The sequence below is a fragment of the Camelus bactrianus genome, chromosome 31 (genome assembly GCF_048773025.1).
Source record: "Camelus bactrianus isolate YW-2024 breed Bactrian camel chromosome 31, ASM4877302v1, whole genome shotgun sequence".
Taxonomy (NCBI): domain Eukaryota; kingdom Metazoa; phylum Chordata; class Mammalia; order Artiodactyla; family Camelidae; genus Camelus; species Camelus bactrianus.
In genome coordinates this window covers 16737709-16763276 of record NC_133569.1, presented here as the reverse complement: position 1 = coordinate 16763276, position 25568 = coordinate 16737709, and the positions used below count along the sequence as shown (strand labels likewise).

Sequence of the window (25568 nt, the reverse complement as noted above, 5' to 3'; positions counted from 1 at the left end):
AAATTGTAAATATAATACACTTATATAAAATGTTTATATAGTATCTATCAATATGTGTATATTCTTTCACCTTCCTTTAATATAGTGTTATACTGTTTTCTCTGCCTTGCTTTTTAAACTTAATATATCCTGGATTACCCATAGAAGTATTTATAGATATTCCTCAAATTTTTTTTTCCTCAAATTTTTTTTATAACAGATGAAATTTACCATTCTAACCATTAAGTGTGCCGCTCAGTGGCATTAAGTACATTCACCCTGTTATGTCATCACCGTTATCCTTCTCCAGTGCTTTTTCAGCTTCCAAAACTGAAACTCTGTACCTGTTAAATAACTCCCCATTATTCTCCTCTCCCCCGAGTCCCTGGCAACCACCATTCTACTTTTTTCTTTCTCTCTGATTTTGACTACTCGTGTACCTCCTCACATAAATGAAATCATACAATATTTGTCCTTTTGTGATTGGACTTGTTTTGATTTATCATAGTATCTTCAAGATTCATCTATGTTGTAGCTTGTGTCAGAATTTCCTTCCTTTTTATGGCTGAATAATATTCTGTTGCATATATATACCATATATTTAGTTTACCCATTCATCCATCAGACACTTGGGCTGCTTCTACTTTTTGCCTGTTGTGAATATAGCTGCTGTGAGTATGGGTGTATATCTGTTCCAGTCTCTGCTTTCAGTGTTTCTTGGGTATATACCCAGAAGTGAAATTGCAGGTAATATAATTCTGTGTTTAATTTTTTGAGGAACCACTGTACGATTTTGTATAGCAGCTGTTCCATTTTACATTTCTACCAGTAGTGCAGGAGGGTTCCAATTTCTCCACATCCTCAATAACTTTTGTTGTTTTCTGGGTTTTGTTTTTGTTTTGTTTTCTTTTTGTTTTGGATAGTAACCAGTCTGATGGGTATGAGGTTGTTCTCATTTTTTAAATTCTGCTCCTATAGGAGAACATTTGATTTGTTTCCTGTCTTTTGCTATTGAAAGTAGAGCTTGTCCTTATTAATTTACTTTGCCCCCTTTTTTTTCTTTTGGATCAAAGTGAAGCTTTCAACATTATGTGTTTATACTTATAAGTGGTGTAATTAAGTGAAAGGATAAAGCAATGCAACTTTCCCATCTCTAGACCTTTCATGTTCCTTCTGCCTTAATAGTCTCATCTCCATCTTTGCCTCTCAGAATTCTAATGGTTGTACTTGATACATTTGTAAGTAGAGGAAAAAAAGTAGGATAGCAAAACATTATGTGTGGTATCATCCTGTTCTTGAAGAAAAAGTCTTGGCTTAAGAAAATAAATATACTTCTGTGATAATGTCACATTTCTGCAAACCAACTCATTGAAAGACTATTAATATTTAATATGCTATCATGAGACTTTTTTTAAAAAAATAAGATTTGTGAAAGAAAAACAAATCTTGGGATTAAAGGTATTTTACAAACCCAGAATTTTTTTAACATGTGTGTATGTGTGTGTATAAATAAAGTAATTCTGAAAGTTTTGGACCTTTTCTCATTAGAAATTTTATTGTTACAGAAAAGTCTTATAACTTATTTATATAACTACATATAAAAATAAGGTCTTATTTTTAATCACTTAAAGTTATTCTAAAAAGTTGTTTTTGAATAATTTATTTCTCTAATTTGGATCTGAAATAGAATGAATATCAGTTTTGAATTTTCAAGGCCATTCTACATTTATTTCCACTTTTAGTGAATAATATTCCCAAACCCAGTAGGATACAGTTTCTATGGTTATCAGACCCTTTGTAGAGTGACAAAGATTGGAATTCTGATTCTCCTGAGTCAAATTTTGGCCTTTGACTCTGTCCCCTTTTCACACTCCTTGCTGAGCTTGGGCTGTTGCTATGCTTGAAGGCTTGTCAGCTAGCAGGTTCCTATGGTAACGGGGATGGAAATTTCAAAGAAGAAAGAGAATGAGAGCACAAAGGCTTGGTTGATTTGAATTTGAACAAAGAATAGAAGGTTCCATGTTGTGTACATTTGTTGAAGAAACCAGAAATTCAATTTTAGAAAGTTACTTTTCAGTTTGTAAACTTCCTATACCCTGGCCTTAATTTAGTGAACAGAAGTATTACTGTTCAAGGAAGTACTAAGAATCTTTCAAAAATTTAATCAGCTAAAGTTTCTTTTTTCAACTTTATAGAGCTTTGATAGTATTCTTTATATATATTCAACTTTGCAATATTCAGACTACCTTATTTAATTTTGTTTTTGCTGAGGTTAAAAATTGTTAGGGTTAAAATCAAGGCAATTTGCTTATTTGAAAAATATTAATATTTTTGTTTTTATGTAATGGTTTTATTGAGGTATAGTTTGTGTACAATAAACTGCACCCATTTAAATGTTCAATTTGATGAGTTTTGACAGATGTCTATATCCATGAAAACATCACCACTATTAGGGTATAAAAATTTCCATCACCTCAAAAGCTTCCTTGTGTCCCTGTGCAGTCCACCCCAAGTTGACTCCTTGCTCTAAGCAACCACTGATCTGTTTTGTCATTGTGTATTAGTTTTGGGGTTTTTTTTTTAGAGTTTTATATAAATGTAATCATATAGTATTTACTTTTTAATGTCTGGTTTATCTCACCCAGCATAATGATTTTGAGATCATCCATGTTTTGTTTTGATTTCTGAAAACCATTCCAGTTGACAGCTGACTTTCTCACTTGGCAGTTGAGAACAGGGAATTCAGCAGGGATCCTCAAGTCCATCAAATAGGCCTTCTTCAGCTTTATTAACTTGCAACTCTTTCCTAATCTCCTTTTAAGCTATCATTTACTGGGTTCTGTATGCTATTTTATGTATTCTTATTTATATTATTAAGACAATTTTAAAGAGGAAAAAACTGAAATTTAGAGAGATTATGTAGAACAAATTGGTTAAGCTCAAGGGCTCTGGATAAGAACGCTGGAGTTCAACTAATTTGCGGCTGTCTTTGTAGCTGTGTGATCTTGGACAGGCTACTTAACTTTCTGTGTCTCATTTTCTTCACATGTGTTATAAAATGGGATTACTAATAATAATACCTACCTTATGGGAATGTTGAGAAGAGTAAATAAGATCATGTGTGAGGCACTAGAACACTGTCTAGCCTATTAAGTGCAGTGAGTGCTAGCTGAGATATAGCCAAGGTGTACTTATAGCTAATAAGTGGCAGAAGCATAAACTGATAGCTTTAGACTTAGTGCAAGCACAGAATAGTCACTCAAATCTCTCCTTCATTCCTGACATTGGTAATTTGTGGGGTTTTTTTCTCTTTTACTTATTATTACCTTTCTTCTATTTTCTCTAAATTTAATTGGCCATTCTTTTTCTTCTTGAGGTAGAGCTTACAGTTGATTGTTTTCAGCCCTTCTTATTTTCTGATATATGCAGATCAGGTTATAAATTTCCTGAGTATAGCTTTTGCTGACATTTTATTATCTTTACTATTGAATTCTGTATGTAGATTATACACATATATACATAAAAATTATATTTGTTGTTAATGTAATGTAATTATATATAATTGTATATAATTTAAATTTCAGTTATGATTTCCTTTGTTGATATGGGTTATTTAGAAGGTTTTTTTTGGTCTAATTTCCAAATAGCCAAACAGTTGAGTATTTTCTAGGGTTCTTTTTGTAACTGATATCTGCCTTAATTCCATTTTAGTCATAGAACATTCTCTGAATGATTTTAGTACTTAGAAATTTGTTGTGGCTTATTTTAGGAGTTAGAATATGGCCAGTTTTAATAAAGATTCCATGTGTATGTTAAATAGTTTCCACACATTGTTGGGTGCCATAATTATAAATGTTATAAATATGCCAAATTTGTAATTGGCTTGTTTAGATTTTCTGTATTCTCACAGAATTTTTGTCTCACTCTTATTGAGAGAAGTGTATTAAACTCTCACTCTATGAATTTGTGTATTTCCCCTTTTAGTTCTATTTTTTAATTAAAATAATTTGAAGCTGTGTTATGTGGTATGTATGTTTAGATTTGCTTTTTAGTCTTGGTGAATTGATTCTTTTATTTTATCTTTAAGAAATGATGTTCTTTATCTCTGGGAACACTCCTTGTCATGAAGTCTACTCTTTCTTTTGGCTAGTTCTTTCGTTTATTTTTTTACCTTCCTTTTACTTTTTTAACCTGTCTCTGTCCTTATAATGAAAGCATGTTTTAGTAAACGGCATAGTTTTTTTTTTTTCCTGCTTTTGTTTTTACCTAGTCTGACAATCTTATTGTTTTATGTAGAGTTTTTAATCCATTTACATATAATGCAATTAATGATATACTTGGGTTAGTATCTACCATCTTATTTGATTTCAATTTTTTCAAACTGTTTTGCACTTTTTTCTCTCCTATCTGGACTTCTTTTGTATTATTCTATTTCTCTTTATTGCTTTTTTAGTTGTTCTTTCTTCTGTTGTTTACCTTAGCAGTTATATGTATCCTTGACTTATAATATTCTAATATAAATAATAACTTTAATCACTCTCCCATTAAGTGTTCCTCTGACCCCCATCTTTATCATTTTATTATTATACATGCTAATTTACCTGTATTTTGTACATATTTTAAGGCATTATTTTTTGTTTTTACAAAAAGTATTCATTTATATTTTGCCACATATTCACCTCTTTTGTTGCTCTTTCTTTTGAATTTTCATCTTAGATTGTTTTTCTTCTACCTGTTAATGCAGTTTGCTAGTGACTGATTTTCTCAGTTTTTGTTTCTCTGAAAATGTTTTTACCTTGCCTTCACCATCATAAAGAATATTTTTGCTGACTACAGAATTATAGATGAGGAGTTATTTTCTCTCAGCCCTTTAAATAAGTCATTCTGTTGTTTCCTGATATTCCAAAGTCCAACAGTAGTTTTCTGTGGAAGGTAAGGTGTCATTTTTTCCACTGACTTCTTTCAAGATATTTTTCTTTGGTTTTCAGCAATTTAAATAAACATGTGCCTAGGTGTGGTTTTTTGTTTTGTTTTGTTTTTTTGTATTATTCTTCTGGGGATTTGCAGAACTTTTTGAATCTGTAGTTTGTTGTCTTTAATCAGTTTTGAAAAACCCTTAGCCATCATGTTTTTATGTATTGCTTCTGCCAACTGTCTCCTCTTTTGAGATTCCAATTATGCATATTTTAGACGTTTTCATGTGTTTTATGTGTCTACTATGCTCTTTCCTGTATTTTTCCATATTTTTTGGTCTGTGTGCTTCTGTTTTGGATATTTTCTATACCCTTGTTTTCCATTTTGCTAGTTCTATCTTCTGATGCTTATAATGAGTTCTTAATTTCAGTGATTATGTATTTCAGTTACAGAATTTCCATTTGATTCCTTTTGTGATAGATTCCAATTTTCTGGTGGAATTCTTCATCTTTTATTTTCTTGGAACATGTTTGTCATATATAATCTTGTTTATTAAGTCCAATAGCTGGATTACCAAAACTTTGTATTTTTTCCTTTGTTTTTCAGTCACATAGTCCTGTGTCTTGGAATGCTTAGTATTTTTTATTGAGTAGTAGACATTACAAAATATTGGTAAGGCTCCACATGATGTTATATTACTCCAAAGAAAGTTCACCTTTTCTTCGAGTTAGCAGATAAATGAGGGCGGATCACCTTGATTCACTGAGGGACTGAGCTGAGTTGAGGCTCAGTTTCAGTTTTGTTGGATCTCTGCCTCCCTCCGTTTTGGCCCTGCTACTAGAATATAATCACTCAGGGGCTTCCAGCTGAGATTCTGTTAGGTTCAGTTCCCCTGGCAGGAGCTGAACATCTAATCACGTTTCCCCAACCTGATAAAATTGCCAAAATGTCCCTTCTGCTTTTCAGAGGCTTTCTGCTTAGATTCTTAGCCTCCTTCCCTGTGAAGCTTCAAAATTTTCAAGTATCTTGAAGGGAAAACTGGTTCCATGTCAGGCCCAATCCTAGGTACCTACGCTTTTCACCTATGTTGTTCCTTTCATTTTGAGTTTTGTCTGTAATCTTGCAGTACTACCAAAGCTCTGCTGGTTTCTTGGTTCTCTAGCACTAGCCAAGGCACAGCTTGATTCTCAGCCTCTTTCCTTACACCCAGGCTCAACAGATACCTCCCTGGAAAAGTGGCTGCGTTTATCAGGCCGCCTCTCCATGTTTCCCTGCTCTCTGGATTCTTGGGCCCTTTAGTACTTTTCCTTCAGTGGTTCTCTAATAGCTTTAATTAGATTTTTTTTTTAACTTTTTCTCCTGTATTTTGAAGTTGTTCTTAATGGAAACATTGGTTTAACACAAACTACTTCTTCATACTTGGAAGTAATAGTCACATACAGTTTATTGTTATGTATCAGTTATCACATCCATTGTACAGTTAACTTACTTGACATTGGTTTCTGTAAGTGACTCTTGGTTTTCTGACTGCATTGTGTTTAGAAGGCCTCTGGAAAATGTTATATATCAAGTAGAAATCAATTGATTGAGTCTTCATAGACAGACAGGCCTGGTGGTGAGAATATCTGTTACCAGTTCAAAATCAGCAGTGGCTGTGAAACTATTAGATAAACGAGTAGAAAAACATTTGGTAGTCAGAAGCTTAGATGCGCATTTCTTGGGATATTTGATCTATTCCTATTGTTATAATGATTTTAGTGTGGTTTTATGTTTGGAGCCACTATTTTTTCTTTTCGTTTCCTTAATGATCAGCTTACAATGTTAGCTCCATTTACACTATGTAATTTCAGAGTTGAAAGAACTCTGTTTTCAAAAAAAAAGTTAATGTAAAAAGAGTAAGAAAATAGGAGACCAAAGTGAGAGATCTCTTCCCTACCTCTCACCCTGTGTACAACCACTTCTCTTCCTCCCTAGCCCTTTCCTTCCACTTCTTGTTCTCCTTTTGATACATGTTAATTGAAGAAAATGTAGAAATTGAAATATATAAAAAGAAGAAAATTAAAATCTCCTGTAATCCTATCGTCCAGTAGTAATCATACTTCTGAGCATTTGACACATATCTTTTGTGGGTTTTTCTATATAAAATGGTTATTATTGCTGTTAGTGGTTCTCAGCCCTGCCTTTTCATTAATACCACCTGTAACAATGAAAATATACATACAGATTCTGGGATGCACCTTAGACTCAACCAAGTCAGAATCTCCAGAGGTAGAGCTAAGTGGATTTTGTTGAAAAAAAGCAAAAACTCCCCTTCAAAAATTTTTAATAGCCTTCAGAAATCTTTTAAAACAAACAAAAAAATGAGTATTGCTGTATTATATGTAGAAAACTTTAACTTGTATGCAACTCTTTATATAATGACACAATGTTAACTTTTTCCTAGCCATTCCATCCCATGGTGAATCTGGATTGTTCTCGGGATTTCCGGCCATTTCTTTGTGCACTCTATGCTCCGATTTGTATGGAATATGGACGTGTCACACTTCCCTGCCGTAGGCTGTGTCAGCGGGCTTACAGCGAGTGTTCAAAGCTCATGGAGATGTTTGGTGTTCCTTGGCCTGAAGATATGGAATGCAGTAGGTGCGAAAATCTTAGATTTTCATGGATTATTACTTGTGTTGCAGTATATTTAAAATTATTTGCCTTCTAGTTCTCATTCTAGTTTTTGAGAACTGTTTTGAAGTTGTATGTATTAGTCATAATTTTGAACAACAGTTTCATGACCTTAGAACTGTGCATTTACTTAGGAATTTGGAAGCACTAAATGAAAAAGGGGGAAAGAGAAAAATGTTTCTGTGAAGAAATTTTTAAATAATTAAATTTTAAATAGTTGAATCAAGATATTCAGCTGATTTTTCTCCCTTATGAATTTTTTTTCTGGTTATAAAGGTAATGCCATTTATGAAAAATTAGAAAATACAGAGAACATAATCACTCGTTACCTCATTATTAAAAAGCATTGATGATGACTTAATTGGACTTGAATATCTTTGTGATTTAAATGTGTTAATTAGTATAGTATTTCTGTCAGTTCTGTTTTTCTGTCACGTATTAACGTACCCAGACCCAAAAATGTCAGGTACTTTTCAAATCACTTCCAATATATGTAGATTATAAGCATTCCTAAAGGTTTGAGGATTTTTACTAGATAGCTTTATAGATTTGTACAAGAGAATATTAATCGTAGTGATGATGTATACAGTAGTAATACTGAATTTCTTATGTAGTAATGTGCCTTTTTGTATTCTTAAACACTTCAGGGATAAAGAATAAGATGAATACTTATGTACCTATTATTATCTGGCTTTGTTCAATCTTAACATTTTGCAGTATTTGCTTCAGATTTCTTTTTTTTAAGAAATAAAATAATACAGATAGAGTTGAAGGTTCCTTCCATAGTACTCAGTTTGATTTCATTTCCTTTTTCCCTCCCCAAAGATGAGGTAATCATTATGTTGAATTTGTTGTTAATCATTCCTATCTTTGTTTTTTATACTCTTACTACATATATGCATATCCATAAGCAACATGTAAATTTTTTTACATGTATTTGCATTTATATCTGTAAGGGTGGTTCATTCCTCTTAATTGCTATATAGTGGCCAGTTGTATTACTATCCTGTAGTGATTTAGTCATCTCCTACTGGTGGTCATTCATGTTGTTTCCAAGGTTTTGCTATTATAGGCAATGCTGTGTTGAACTGTCTTTTCTCCTTCATGTTTAAAATTAATTTTTTAAAATCATCTGACAGTAGCTCTTGGAGGTGGGTAAAAAGCAGGTGTTGTTACTCATTTGACAGACGGAAAAACTTAAGAAATAAAATATATTAGTTACTTGTAGTCATTCACTGGCATTTTGCTTTCTCATGTTTGTCTACCCTATTTCCTACCTATTTAACATATTCTCTTATATAGCCCTATCTAACCATTCATCTACTCTCTCTCTCCCCAAAACCTGATAATAGTCATAGTCCGTCTTTTAGAAGTCTGTGCATTTCTTGGCATTTATAACAACAGTTATGAATTGCCTGTGCAGGAATCCTATTTTAAATTTTTTGTATCTAACCCCTATTGTTTAGTGGTCTTTTTATTTTAAAAAATTATATACAGATATAGAAATTTCATTATGTTCTGTCTTTCTCTATTATGGGATGAGATTAAATCTGTTTTGTGTCTTCACTATTGCCTGGGATTGCCTAACTGAAATCTTAAATTCTGTCAAACTGATCTTTCATAACAACCTTTCATTTTCATTTTACCACATTTGTCATATCCTTGTTCCTACTGTACCTGTTCTTCAGTTTCATGGACACCCCCAGACTTTTGGGGGTTTTTTTCCCCTTCTTAATAACCCCCTTCCTGATTTTATTTATTTTCTTACTTAGGTTAAGCTTTACAGTCCATCACATAAAGTAATACTTTTGCCATCCATTTCAGTTCATTCCTTTCACTGTACTTGTTCAGATCTCCAGTTGGATAAGTTCAGCTAATTTCTTACAAATTAATTATGCCACATACTTAATGATGTAAACCGTAGCAATTCTATTTGCTTTTTGTCTTTGTTCAGTTAACAATTTGTCAACAGGAGGATTTCTACTCATTCTCCTTAGTACCTATGCCAAATTCATGTCACTCACTTCAAACTCATATTTCACCTTTATTCTGTGTTTGGCCCTTACTCCCCTCAACCGCAGCCTGTCCTTTTTTTCCTGAAAATCTGTTAGGCTATTTTTTGTGAATTATTGTGGTCTGCTACATCTCAGACCAGTCCTTCTCAATTTCCCTTCTTTTCATCCTCTTTCTCTTTCTGGTGTTTCCTAGAGTTCTGTTCCTGTTCTCATTGATTCTGCACGTTTTTCCTGGATAATCTCATCTCACTGATTTTAACTCTTATTCATATACTGATGACTCCTAAGTCTAAATCTATAGCCTTGACATCTTTCTGCTAAGTTTCAAAGCTGCATATCCAGCAGCCATTGGACATACTAGCTTGAATTTGTCTTAAATACCTCAATTTCAACATGTCTAAAGTTGATTTTATTCCTTGCTCGTTTTTTTATTTCCTGGAAGGCATATTCCTCCTTCACTGACCTAAGCTCCCACATCCAATCAGTTCTAAATTCTGTAGCTTTTGTCTAACTAATTTCATATCTGTCTGATTCTCACTGCCTTATCTGGTTTTAGTTATAGCTCTGCTGATATTGCTGCTTACATTTTTGCCCAGCTCAAATGTCTTCCACACTCCTAGTCATCTTTCTAATTACTTGGTTTAGGGCTATATGAATATATTTTTATTCAGCAGGCATCAATTCAACAAAGATTAAGTAGATGTCTTCTGCATGCTAGACATTATTTTAGATAGCGAAGATGAGCATGAACAAAACGTAGTCTCTGTTCTTATGGAGCTGAAAAATTGTAGTGGTGGTGGTAGTGGGAGGAGATAAATAAATACATAATTTCAGATGGTAGTGAATGCTAATAGGAGAGAGTAGAGTTAGGTGATAGTGATACAATGTGAGGAAGCAAGACTCTACTTTCTATAGAGACATTGGGGAAAGCCTTTTTAATAAGGAAGCTTTGGAAAAGGGACCTGAATGAAACTAGAGAACAAATAATGCAGATATGTAGAGAAGAACAGTCCAGGCAGAAGAAGCAGAACAACAAGTGCCAAGGCTCTGAAGTGGAAACGTGCTGGTGTATTCACAGAGCAACGAGGAGACCACAGAGGCTGGAGCCAAGTGAGTAAGGGAGGAGTGAAGGAAATAAGAGAAGAGCACTGGGGGTGGGGTCTTTTAGGTCTGTTATGGAATTTGGAGTTGACTCTGAGTGAGAAAGGAAGCCATTAGAGGATTTTGAGAAGAGATATCATGAGCACAGGAATGTTGTGTCTTTAAAAGATCACTTTGCCTCTTGTGTGGGAATGGAGATCAAAATTGGAAGCCACTCTAGAAGGCCAGGGATGAGGTACTCGTGGCTCAAACTGGGTGGCTGCAGTGGAGGAAATGAAAAGTGGTCAGATTCTTGATCTGTCCCAAAGTAGAATGACAAGGAGTTGCTGATGGGTTGTGAGGTGGATATGAGGGAGAAGGGATTTCAAGGATGACCCCAGGGTTTTTGGCCTGTGCAGCTAGAAGAATGGAATTACCACTTGAGGAGGTAGAGAAACTGAGGAGTGGAAATCAAGAGTTTGGATTTGGAAGGTTAAAAAGGGAGGGGTGTATATATTATGAATTGGCAATTGGATATACAAATATATCCAAAAACATATATAAACAGAACTTTGCGAGATTTTAAGTTTGATATCAATGTTTATACATACATAAGACACACACACACACATATATTTCTGCAACATGCATACCTCTCCAAACCTTGTCTCCTGTCACAAGTCATATACTCTTCATGTCCCAGCAATACTGAACACACCCTGTTCAAACCTCTATGCCTGTGCTTGCATTTCTTGCTAGGATACTGATTGGCATACTGCCAGTACTGGCAAATACGGATTCAAAATCTTGTGTTGAGGGGCTTACTTTACGAAGTCTTTCACAACCTCTTCTCCTGAAATAATTAATCCTTTTCTATATCATTTTTGTATTTGATATACAGTTTGATTGCTTCATATGTCACACCGCTGTATTTTATGTTGTATTTACAAGTTTCTGTCTCCTTTTAGACTCAAGGATAGAGGTCCTGGTTTTCTTGGTCTTTTTCTGTTAAACCTCTGGCGTACTACAAATTCCATTAAATGCCTGAATGCAATAAGTTTCTGTCATTTAACTTTATAATTCCAAGCCCTGTGAAGAAAATGGTTTGTATTAAAAAATAAAAGATTAATCAGCTTCAGTATAAGGTTATGTATGTATTTGGCAAACTTAATAGCAGTGATAGTTTCTTGGAAACTACTTGATGCATATAACTGCTAAACACCTAGTTGTTGGGAATCTGAAGGCTTAGAAACTAATGCTGGCAAGAAAATTGAAGATGCAGGAAGTTCATGAGAATAGTATTTTCAGTTGTGTAAGTATACCCTGTTTTCTCTGTCCTGAGGCTATGACATTTTATCAAGTCTGTGGGTCATGTCTCTCTGGAAAATTGTTAAAATGCAGATTTCTTGAGCCCTAACACAGGCATACTGAAATAAAATTTGAGGTGGTATGGACCAAGAATTTGCATTTTCAAATGACCTTAAATTTTTGTCTTGCACATCAGAGTTTGTGAATAAGTGGAATAGAGAATGCAGTGGATTGGAGAGAAGTTAGTATAGGAAAGAAATAGTTAGCATTAGAGACCTTAGAAGGACTTTGATCAACCAACATAATAAGCTGAGAGCAAGTGTAAAATGGGGAGAAAGAATCTAAAACTGAGTCACTTATAAGGATTTTTAGTGCTAATCCACTCAAAACACCTTGGGCCATGCAATTAGGGAAGATTTTTAGCTCTATTTTTTAAGTAAGTTCTATTTGAGTATAGGGTAAAACTGAGGACTATCATGTAATTAAAGGTTATTACCTACTATTTTGATGGAGCTTTTTATATGTATATTTATTTCATTTTATATATATATATATATATATATAATTTATATTTTGAAATCTTACTCTAAACTGTATCCTGAGTAAATAGTAAGTAAATACACTATTTATTGATGGCTATGCTTGACTGTTTTAATAAAGAGTAATCCTTTTGAAGTCAAAACAAAGTTAAGTATAAATTTTTCATTTGTCAATTGTGGAACACCTAGTTGTGTGACCCACAAACAAGATACACAATTTGTATTTTTTCTAAAACTTACTGTAATGTGCTCCAAGGACATAAATAAGGTCCCAGGTGCTAAACTTGGAGACCCAAATACTTAGGTCTCAATAAGTAAAAATGATTCTCATCTTGTATTTTTAGGTTCCCAGATTGTGATGAGCCGTACCCTCGACTTGTGGATCTGAATTTAGCTGGAGATCCTACCGAAGGAGCCCCAGTGGCTGTGCAGAGGGACTATGGTTTTTGGTGTCCTCGAGAGTTGAAAATTGATCCTGATCTTGGTTATTCCTTTTTGCACGTACGTGATTGTTCACCTCCTTGTCCGAATATGTACTTCAGGAGAGAAGAACTTTCATTTGCTCGATATTTCATAGGATTGATTTCAATCATTTGCCTCTCTGCGACGTTGTTTACCTTTTTAACTTTTTTGATTGATGTCACGAGATTCCGCTATCCTGAAAGACCTATTATATTTTATGCAGTATGCTACATGATGGTATCATTAATATTCTTCATTGGGTTTTTGCTTGAGGACCGAGTAGCCTGCAATGCATCTAGCCCTGCACAGTATAAGGCTTCCACAGTGACACAAGGATCTCACAATAAAGCATGTACCATGCTTTTTATGGTACTCTATTTTTTTACTATGGCTGGCAGCGTTTGGTGGGTAATTCTTACCATCACATGGTTCTTGGCAGCTGTGCCCAAGTGGGGTAGTGAAGCTATTGAGAAGAAAGCGCTGCTATTTCACGCCAGTGCATGGGGCATCCCTGGAACTCTAACTATCATCCTTTTAGCCATGAATAAAATTGAAGGTGACAATATCAGTGGCGTGTGTTTTGTTGGCCTCTACGATGTTGACGCCTTGAGGTATTTTGTTCTTGCACCCCTCTGCCTGTATGTGGTAGTTGGGGTTTCACTCCTCTTAGCTGGCATTATATCCCTAAACAGAGTTCGAATTGAGATTCCATTAGAAAAGGAGAACCAAGATAAATTGGTGAAGTTTATGATCCGGATTGGCGTTTTCAGCATTCTTTATCTCGTACCACTCTTGGTTGTAATTGGATGCTACTTTTATGAGCAAGCATACCGTGGCATCTGGGAAACAACATGGATACAAGAACGCTGCAGAGAATATCACATTCCATGTCCATATCAGGTAAGGGAAACCTTATTCTAAATTTCAGAATATATAACAGTGAAAGAGCTAATCTTAGCTGGTGTTGGTTTTTTGTGTTTTTTGTTTGTTTGTTTTTTTAACTTCGCAAACCTGCCATCTGTACATTAAAATTTTTAAGTGCAGGTAATGAACAAGTTTGTTGTAGTAATAATGTCATACACATGTTTCTATAAATATCTTCCTTTTAAAAGGTAACTTTTGTAAGTCCAAGCTTTGGGCTTTTAAGTACTTCTGTTATCACAAAATAATTGCTTGTTGATTCTTCAGAAGTCTGCAGGTTTAAGGGGAAGACGTTGATTAAAAGGCAGTGTCTTTCTGTGGAAATTTTACTGATATTCAGAATAGGAATTAATTGTTTTAACAGTTTTGCAAAAAAGAAAAGAACGCCATTATACAAACAAGTTCATCTCTTAATTGGTCTTGGTTTTCCTTTTTTGTATACTGAATACTTTATGATTTACCTTTGAGTTCAAAGAGATCAGATAATCGTAGTCATAGAATCATAGAATTTTACATCTAGAGAGAACTTCAGAGATCATTTATTCATGTTCCCTGTATAATTTAGAGTTAAACTTCTGCCTCATTTGAGGTGTAGAAATAATAAGCGACTTGCTCACGCTTGGCTTGGATTTAGTCCTAGGAGGGGAGTGGAAGAAGGAGAGGTTCAGAGGAATTGATGCAAAGCATTTATCTCTCTCATCTTAAAACCTTCCCTAGAACCTCTGCCCCTAGCTATTACCCTCTCTTCTTCCTTTTGAGACAAGTTTTCTTGAAAGAATTGTCTCCACTTGATGTCTCCTTTTCATCATGCTCCAGCTTTCCTGTTCTCAAGGTGCACCAGCCACCCTTTCATCTCCCCCAACCCTTGTGTTTCTCAAATACCTTTAAAATTCCTTTATTAAAGTACTGATGTAGATAACTTTTGTTTACTTGTCTCTTTCCCCTACTAGACAGTGAACTCTTTGAAAGCAAGAACGTCTTTTTATATTTTCTGAAAGCATGTTCTGTAGGTCAGTAGATGGTGTCATTGAGAATGTGGGTGTATAGATAGAGAAGAAAAGACATTTTAAAGAAATGATAACAGTGGTATTGGGGACAAGGAATGTGTGATTAGCACATAGTCAATGCTCATAAATATTTGATGACCGAGAATGCCAATTACCCTTTTTTATTTTGTGGTATAAATAGTCCTACACAGAATTGTATTTTTACTGTATAAATATTAGCTACTGGCTTTTAAAAAATAAACCAACATCTAATTGAGAGACCAGAAAAAAAATGAATAATTGAAATTGTATTACATTTCTTGACAGAATTACTTATTAAAAACTCCTAATATGAGTTTTCAGACCTGAAGCTAAGAATCAAATTTTGCCTCTAACGAAAGAAAAAGAGATGATTGAGTTTCATCATATGCTTCCCCATATAAGGTATCTAGGATTCTAAATATATATTATCTTAGGGCTGTTGAAGAAATAATGTTTGGCTGTAAAATAATCTGAAAAATACCAAACGTCAAACATGTAAATTTGCAAATTAGGATAGTTGGGATGCTGCTATTTTCAAGACATTACTAGAATTCTTTAGGCATCTTTAGAACTAGTTCGAGCTACACAAAAATGTGTGTGTATGCATCTCATTATAGTCATAGGTTAAAGTGTTTTTTATTTCCAACATACAGAAATAATGTTGGATTTCCAACATCCTAAAAAGAATAGAAAATGGTATAGTAACAGTAACATAGTTACTAAGCTGTAAAGTCTGGGCCAGGAATCCTAGCTTCATATTTAACTTTCATTATTTACTAGATTTATATATAACCTTAGATCAACCTCACCTCTCTCTGCTTCAGTTCCTCATCTGTGAAATGAGTAATAGATTCTAACAGTAATAAAAGAGTAATCATATTAGATAGTGTTAGAAATAGTAATAGACTGTGCCTCCTTGGGTTGATTTTAGGAGCCTGTATGCAAACACTTAGGAGAATGCCTCCTACATAATAAGTGCTCAGATATTAGCTCTGTTAGTTTCTTCATTTATTGTTGCTGCTGTTACTGTTATTTACACACACACATACATACATACATACGTATATAGATGTTTTATTAAACCATCCAGTACCAAGCTTTAGCAGATGCCATAATTGTTTTAAATTTTTGAGAATATACATGTTGATATGTGTACCACTAATTTATTCATCTTAACTACAGTAATCTAATGTATGAATATACTACAGTTTATTCACTCATTATTCTATTGAAGAATATATAGTTTCCAAGTTTTTTTGCCATATAAACTATTTTGCAGTGAACGTTCTTGTAATACCTATCTTCCTTGTATATGACCAAAAATTTCCATGGGGTGTATGCCAAAAAGTGAAATTGTTGCATTGTGACATACAGACGTCTTCAAATCAAGAGGTTGTTTTAGCTTATGCTCACAGTGTGGAATATGAGTTCCCCATTTCTCCCCATCCTGGTGTTCTCAGGCTTTTAGGTTTTTGCCAGCCTTTGAAACAGTATTTTAAGTCTACTATAATTTTTATTTCCCTTATTCCTCATGAGGTTTAGTATGTTTTCATATGTTTATTGTCCGTTTGGGGTTTCTCTTCTGTGATCTCCTTATTTGTTACCTTTGTCCATTGCTCTGTTAGGTTATCTGCCTTTTGTTGTTTTAGTTCTTTGTCAATTATTTACATTGCAGATATCTTATCTTGTTCTTAGCTTGTCTTTTCACTTTGTGATTTCTTTGCCTTTGGGTTTTAAGAAATCCTTTCCTGCTTCTAAAAGTCATAAAATGGTCTGCCATATTTTTCTAGAAGTTTTTAAAATTTGACTTTTGATGCATATCTCTAATCCCTTGAAATTTATTTTTATATACACTATGAGTAACAATTTTATTTTTCATATGAATAAGCAGTATGCTTTTGGCACCATTTATCAGGTAGCCCATCTGAATTGCAATGCAACTTCTATTATAATATACAAGTTTCATTTATGGGCTCTCTCTTTTGTTCCACTGGTCTATTTGTGTAACTTTGTATCAATTCCACATTTCCTCTACCTTGTTCATCAAAATTATTTTAACCATTCTTGGGACTTTCCTATGTGACTTTTAGAATAATTTATTATTGAAAAAGTGTTGGGATTTTGATTGAAATTGTTTTAAGTTTTAAATAAATCTGAAGGAAATTGTCATCTTTGTAGTACTGAGTTTTTGTATCTTTTTGTTTATTTATGTGTTTATTCATTCATTTGTTCCTAAGTACCTTACAATTTTGTTGCAATTTTGAATGGCATCTTTTCTCTCTTACATTTTTCAACTGCTTATTGCTGGTGTACAAGAATACCACTGGTTTTTGGATATTGATCTTATGTTGAGCATCCCTGCTGAACTCTAATTAGTTCTAATTGTGTGTAGATTCTCTTAGATGTTCTTTGTAGAAATCCTGTTGTCTGCAAATAAGAACAAATTCATGGCTTGCTTGCTTTCCATTTCTTATGTTTTATTTAAGATGTTTGCATCTGTACTCCTGAGTGAGATAGATTGTGATAATTTTTCTCTTCCTGCCCTGTCCTTGTCCAGTTTGGGTGTCAGGGTTATAATAGCTTCATAAAGTGAGTTTTTTTCTTCCCTTCTATTCTTTGAAACAGCTTTTACAATAAATAGGGGCTGTCTGCTCTTTGAAAAGGTTGGTATATCATACTGTAAAAACCCTCTGTCATGGTATCTTTGAGGTAAGAAGAGAGAAGTTTCATCTTTCCAAACTGAAATTCTGTAGCCATTAATCAGTAACTCCTCATTCCTCCCTGCCTCCCAGCCTTTGGCAACCATTATTTTACTTGACGTCTCTATGAATTTGACTACTCTGGGTACCTCATGTAAGTGGAATTCAAATACTAGATTTTTAATACTAGTTTTCATTTAGAATTTTACTTTAGAGGACTCTTACACAGACTTGTGCATTGAGCATTAGAGATATTAAATTGCTCCTTGAAGTAATATCCATACATAACTGAATAAGATTTGCTGTTACTGAGCATGCCTAAAAGAATACTTAGCAGGCTTTGATGATAATTCCTAATGAGAAGTTTTTAAAATGTATTGAGCAATGATGTTATCCTTGGGGTAGCCTCCTCAGGTGACTTATCTGAATGTATGTTCACTTGAAAATCAGTGAGGTTGCTTTATAGTCATTTCTCATATTATTGAAGCTTTCAAATATTTGAAAAAATCAGTTTGTGAGGTAGTTGATAAAAATACCAGTTGGGTTTAATGCAAATTGTATGTATTTAAAAGTCCATAACTTGAAAAATGGGCTTGTGTAAGGTATTTTAAAATATTTAAAGTGACTGTCCTTGCTGAAATCAGAAACTCACTGCTTAGATTTTAGAATACTTTATACCAAGTATTTTTCACAAGAACACTTTCTTAAAGTATGTATTAAGTAAAAATGAGAAGGTAATACTTAATGCCTGAATCAAGAATTAATTGTGAAATATAACCTGACCTTTCAGAATAATTTAGATTTTACAATTTAAAATCAGTAAACTTTATTCCTAGAATATGTTTACATCTTATGTATTATTTAAACATGTTAGTAATTTTCCCTGTATTTAGGGGGTTTTTTCTTTCAAATAAATTTCCTCTTTATTTAGGGCTTTCTAAGAGGCTCAAAGCATTTTATGAAAGAATTACAAGTTTCAGAGTTTGTTAATATTTCTAGAAAACTATTCTCATATAACATTATTGATTAAGAACATGGGCTTAATGTGGGCTTTAAAGTCAGGCTGGGTTTATGTCCTGTCTAATAACATTCTGAGCCTCAGTTTCCTTATGTAAAATACAGGAAATAATATATTAAATACAGTAATATCTACTTCATGCGTGGCTGTGAAGATTAAATGAGAAAATAAACTTAAACCTCTTACTAGAGTGCCTTGCACAAAGAAAAATTTCAGTATTCTGTTGTTACAAGTACATACATAATTCCTGAGGTTTAAAAAAGTATTGTTCTTATATTCTGCACTAGAATCTTCATTTTTTTCTTTTAAATATTGACTTTCAAAAGGACACATTTCCTTTCCTAAAATGCCCCTTCATTGTTCTTCATCTCTTTCATCCATCTAATCCAGTGCTGTGTGTCCTAAGGAATTCTGATACTGGAACCTGTGTTTCAGTGAAAGAAATATGTTATGATAATAGAAGCAGCTTAGCTAAGGCTATCAAATTCACATGAGAGCCATTTGTAGAATTTTTAAAAAATTATTTTTGTAGAAAACAAACAAACATTTTTATTTTTTCAGCCACACAAGGCAACCCATCTGTTGTTTATCTAATCTTGATTCAGAAACATATAAAAATAGCAGAATAATATCAAATCTAACTTATGATTTCAGCTTCATTTTCTAATAGGAGTGTTTCCCTTAACCAGGCAATTCCAAAAGGGCTCAGCATTGTTTGTGAAAGGACCATAAGGGAAGGGGTCTGTTTTGCCCTTCCAGCATTAGTGATAGCAGATAATTCTATAGTACATACTACTAGTCTTTTTTTCTACTACTGATCTTTAAAGTGGTAAATATCCTGCCTGTGACTTCCTAGTACCAAATTAATTTTTCCTCAAGGTTGTTTAGTGTCTATAATAGAAGAAAAGAGTGAAAATTCTCTGAAAACAATATTCTAAATCTCTTGTAGGAAAATATTTAAAATACTATGTTACAGAAATATAGAATATTAAAGAAATTCATACTATTATGTACAGGCTGTAAAATGCTGTCAAATGCCACTTTTGGATGAATATTTTAAAACATTCAAGTTACTATTATTTTGGCCTCTGTTAAACAATAAATAGCCTAAGCCATGAGTTCAGTTTAAGTCTCAACTGCAGATATGCCTGGTGTACAAATGGTTTACAAATACTTAGGAAAAAATTCAGTGCATTTTCCACAGTCTACAGCAGGGCACAGCTCATTTTCTCTAAAAGGTCCGATAGTAAATATTTTAGGTTTTGCTAACCATGTGTTTTTTGTTGCAACTACTCAGCTCTGCTGGTGTAATGCAAAAGCATCCACAGACAATATGTAAACAAATGGAAGTATTCCAATAAAGCTTTGTTTACAATAGCATAATTGGGGCAAATTATGTCTGTAGGTTGTAGCTTGCCAATCCCTGATCTATAGCAAGCCTTATTCCCTATCACATTTGATAATTCTTTCATAACAGTGGTTGGTGACCTATGGCACTTTGCTGTCCCATGGAAATTGTCACTTTCATTTTCATTACTACTTTTGAGGATCGTCATTTTACTCTAATGCTACGTTAATTCTCTAATAGTATTACAAATATTCAGTACAATCTAGGATTGTATCATGAAAATAAATAAAAATAAATTCTAGTACATCATCATAATAAAGACATGCCAAAAAATCTTATTTCCAGTTATCTTTGAAATCATTACCACCCCGATTTAAGGAAATAATTTGAGTGATTTATGGGAATAGTAAAATAGAAGCAACGTAATGAAGTAGTCATAGAAGCTTCTAGTTATTAAGTATATGTTACACATCAGGTTCTGTACTCAATGAATTTATATACGTTATCTCCTTGAATCCTCACACTAGCCCAGTAAGTTAGATTGTACTCAGTTTTACAAATGAGGAACTGAACCTCATAATAAAATAATTTATCCAGATTTTTACAGTAAGTGATAGAGCCGGGGGTGAATTGTACTTCTGATTCCAAATTCACAGTCTTACCATCACTCAACACCTCTTAGGCAAAAAACACTGGTTTGAGTATTTGAGAGACACATTCTAGTCCTGGCTATCTCTCTGACTGGTTTTGTGTCTTTAGACTAGTCACTCAGTTTACAATTTCTTCATCTCTGAAATTAGGGGATTGGCTTGAATAAACTCTCAGGTTCTTCTCAGGTCTAATATCAAATGAATCTGGGAACTTTTCTCCCATACCAGCCTCTTTTCCTTTTTTTTATAAAACTCATTCATTAATGCAACAAACACTTATTATATATTGACCATTCTGGCATGTCGATAGTTGCTGAGGAAGCAATAGTGAACAAGATGCAACTCCTATCCTAAAGGACTTCATAGCCTACTAAGAGAAAATAAATATGGAAATCAGATAATTCTTTGATTAAAATACAGTTATTTTGAGTTCTTACTCTCTTTTGTTCCTTTAAAAAATAGAGAGCAACTTAGTGAAAACACCTTAAAGAGTATGATATTGATTAAACTATGGCTAAAATACAAAGTTGTTTAGTAAGTATACAATGATTAATTTAGAAGAGTATATTTTTCCAGCACTTCCAATGAAAATGCTTCAGAGCCAAGTTAAAATATGTCTCTTTATCAGTTGAGTAGGAAAAACTTCCCTGAGGTCTTAAAGTTTAAAATGACCAAGTAATCACTTTAACCAATTCTTAGATAAATGTTTTGTCACCTTTACCGTCAAATAAAATACAGCACTTTAATCCCAAAGGGTAACTATGGAAAAAATAAAAATAAGTGTGTCTTAAAATTATCACCAAACGCAGCACTGTGCATGCACATACACGTTTCTCTGTGAACACCACGTCTATTTGGCATATCTGATGGAAAGAGAATAGTGGCTACAGCTCTGAAGCCTAAATCCTCTACTGTTCTGCTTACGGTGTTGTGTATTTCAAACGTGGGTGTGTGTGCATGCCCGTCCATCTGTGTAGGGGCGTTCCTCTGGCCCTTCTACAAGAGAAGGCCAAATGATTTGCTTTATAAATTTTTGTCCTAGGTCTGCTTCTGGTCTTGGCCCTATCTGAGGCTTACCACTGGCACCATAATTGGAGAAAGTGAGCAAAGATCTGAGAATAACTCTTTTCCCTAAGGCCTAAAGCTGAGCCTTCATTAGCCACCGTTCTCCATGTCTCTTCTCTCAGGCCCTTCCCTAATTCTAGTAACCCTTCCAATGGAAGGAACACATCAGCTAGCGAAAAAAGAGAAACAAGATTATTAGAGTTTTCACCCATCCCTTTACAGTTCTTTTCCTCCTCCTACAGAATGTCCATCTGTTAGTACAGTGGTGTATCTGTCCTCTCTGAGGACTCTGTTTTGTTCTTGGCCCATATCAGAACACCTTTCTGTCAGAGGTAGAACCACATTATATCCAGATGTCATGATAAATCTTTTGAGATAATATTCTGTGGTTACTTCTCTTGAGTACATATGCTCTGTACCAGTCATTCCCTTCCTAATCAGGCAAGCTCTCCTTTATTTCCTCAGTTTACTGAAGCCATTTCCTCATCTTTTTGCCTACCTAGTCTCTCACTTGGAAAGTTGTGTGTCCCTTAAATAATGGGATAAAAATTTGTTCTTTAATCTTTAAATTTTATTTTTCATTTTCTAAAAGTTGACACCACCCAGACTTTTACAGTAATCATTGATAAAGTTAATTAGGACCTAATTGTTTAACTTTCCTCATTGCCATTAGCCATTCTTGAGTTTAGAAGAACACATTCTTTTAAGAAGGTAGTCTCTGTGTTTAGAAAAGAAAATGAGATTATTTGCAAAATACTTGAAATGTGGAGTTTGTATTTTATCATTTCCTCTCGTGATTGAGGAAAGCTTGGGAATTGAAATCTCAGCTTACTATACTTATTTTTCACAGGATTACAGATAAATTGATGGGCAAAGAATGGAAGAAGATAAACTTAGAGAGTAAAAGGAAGATACAGATCTAGTTAAAGGGGTGAATTACTAACTAGTTCTCTTTTTACTCTACTAATGCTGCTTTAATTTCAAAACTATTGCCTCTCTGAGGAGCAATGTATATTGTAATTATAGGAGCCTTGACTTCATTTTGTCCTTTTTTTTAAAAAAGGTATTTTAAATGTTTCTGACACACGGGTATTTATATATATGTATGTATGTCATATACATATACATGTATATTATATAGAATAATACATTGAACAACAGTAGATTTTACCCATTTAGTAAGTAAAACACTAACAAAACATCAGGTCCCCCTCCCTGATCGAATCTCCCTTCTAAACTGTCATTATCCAGAATTTGGTGTTATTGTGTGTTTACTACATATTTACTCACCTAAACAATATATAGTATCAGTTGAAGTATTTTAAAACTTTACAATGTCAAAGCTATACAATGTTTGCATTTTCTTTTGTCATTCATTATTTTTGTGAAATTTGTCTATGGTATTATGAAGCTTGAAAACCCAGCAGAGTAAACATGAAAGTAAATAGAAAGAAGAGCATATTAAATATAAGAACAAAAATTAATAAGATGAGGGGGAAAGATGAATTTTATATTGTGATGACCAATGATAGGATGAGTGAAGTTGGCTGAGAATGTAGGTATTATTTGAACCTCTATTCCTGTTCGTGATTTATTTTCTACATTAGTAATCTTTTTCTATAGAAGATATCCAACATGAGCTAATAAGAAAACTGTAGAACTCAAAATATAGAATATAAATTTATTGTCAAATTTACAGGAGTATATCTTTTCCGTATAACAAGAAAATTAACTATAAAACTGTGTAAGTAAAAACATGAAATTCATAGAATTATTTTATTATTTTATTTAAAAGATTTTATAATGGTGTTTAATAGAATTATCTATTTATACAGTGAAGATATTTTTCTTTCTGTTCTTGTAGGTTACTCAAATGAGTCGTCCAGACCTGATTCTCTTTCTGATGAAGTACCTGATGGCTCTCATAGTTGGTATTCCTTCCATTTTTTGGGTTGGAAGCAAGAAGACATGCTTCGAATGGGCCAGTTTTTTTCATGGTCGTAGGAAAAAAGAGTAAGTTGAAGTGAATTATCATGTTCACAGACTTTACATTTATATAACATTTTTTGTGTTGCCAGTGTTAAAACAATTCGGATTTGGAGGAAGTATTCCAACCAGACTGTAACCTCAGCTGCCACCAGTTATGATTAGTACAGTAGCATATCTTAAATCAAAGCTAAAAACTAATTCAGAAAAGATAGCCAAGTAGAACTAGGCTGCAAGTCTATTCCTTACTAATTCAGAATTTTTGGGGCAAGGCTAATCTTTGTTTTAAAAAATTGAAATTATAATCTTCTTAAAATTAAAAACAAATCAATGCTTTTATATATATTCTTATTAGATCTTGACATTTTTGTGAGGGCTGGTATGTATTATCTCTGTGTTACAAATGAGAAAACACAGAGGTTAAGTGCCTTGGCTGAAGTCACGTAGGTATCAGGTAAGACTTCCATTTCCAATTGTCCATTGTTCTTCCAAGTTACACCATAAATTATTTAAAGAGATAGCATGTTATTCCATTCTCATGTAGTATACTTTAAAGCCAAAATAGTAAAATATTAGTAGATAAAATGAAATATGTTAAATTATTTTAATTTGTAGTTGTTGGCCACACTGCATATTAGTGTCATGATAAAATGTAAAATTTGCCAAAACAGTCTTCTGAGAGTATATTTAAGAAATCTTTAATTTTCTGAACCCATAGTTAATAAAATACAAAATAAGACCCTGAAGTATTCACAAAGGAACAAATGATTTCAAACTTTGTACTAAGTATAAATCTTGCATGTGTAACTGTATTTGAATTATCATAAATTCTAAGTTAGTGGAGTCCATATTCTTACAATTTAACTTAACTTACAGTAAATGGAAAGATTTACCATGGAAAATGGGTTTTGGGGGATAGTCTGTAAAAGTCTTAAGATTATATTTAAAATGTTGTTGTGTCTTGCATAGGTTAATGTAATTTTTTATACAATGTAAAGTACTTCAAAAGCAAAATCTGTATTTTCTATAATATCAGTAATTAACAATTTCTGTCATACAGATTAGATTGAGATTTAAAAAAAAACACAATTTAAAAGTACACATTTCTAATTACCATATCTGAGACTACTACTAGGGATACCAGATAATGCATTTCTCCTTTAAATACAGATTCATACGGCAGAGAAGGACAGAAGGGGAAAGATTAATTCAGCAACAACAAAAATGTATTTCCTAGGAATTCTTTGAGAAAGTCTTTAGTGAATGCTTACTATGTGCAGTGAACTATTTTGGGATACCAAGGATTCAGTAGCAAACAAAACACGCCAAGTCCTTGCTTTCATGGAATGTCCTTCCTTGGGGGAGTTATCTATATATTCTTTGAAATTTTAAAATATGTTTTAATCACAGTAAAACATAATGCTAAGGAAAGAGTTTGAATTAAACATTTCTGGTCACCTCTGGAGCATACACAAACAATTCTGTAATAGGATTGTATTAGAAATTCCAGATAGAGCTACATGCAACTACCCTTATGGGGATTCACCTTAGTTATTTGGGGGATCCTGGTTGGGCCAGAATCCTTTTGAAACTGGTTACAGCTACCAAGGACCCTCCTATTTGGTTTTCTGCAACCATGGATCTCCTCCCAACAAAGTCATTGTGATCCTCCTCGCTGGGACTGTGCTCTTTGCTAGACTGGCAGCTCTTTATTCTGGAGCTCAAGAGTGTGAGCACTGTAGAGCTACTTCTAGCATTTGTCTGGTTTAGCCTTTGAGAAATGACTAGATAGTAATCATAATAATGGTAACCAATTAATTGAGAACATTTAATACTTCAAGCACTGTTTTAAGCTTTTTACATATTATTAAGTCGTTCAATCT

The 25568-nt window shown here is 33.5% G+C and overlaps 1 protein-coding gene across 1 annotated transcript in view; it reads left to right on the top strand.

Moving 5' to 3' along the window:
- The window catches only part of FZD3 (frizzled class receptor 3), a 59361-nt gene that overhangs the window by 14145 nt on the left and 19648 nt on the right, over positions 1 to 25568 (top strand). The window contains exons 3-5 of the mRNA XM_074355517.1: positions 7337 to 7533; positions 12853 to 13870; positions 23564 to 23712. Of these exons, the coding sequence (XP_074211618.1) occupies positions 7337 to 7533; positions 12853 to 13870; positions 23564 to 23712 (1364 nt within the window). The remainder of the gene's footprint in view (positions 1 to 7336; positions 7534 to 12852; positions 13871 to 23563; positions 23713 to 25568) is intronic.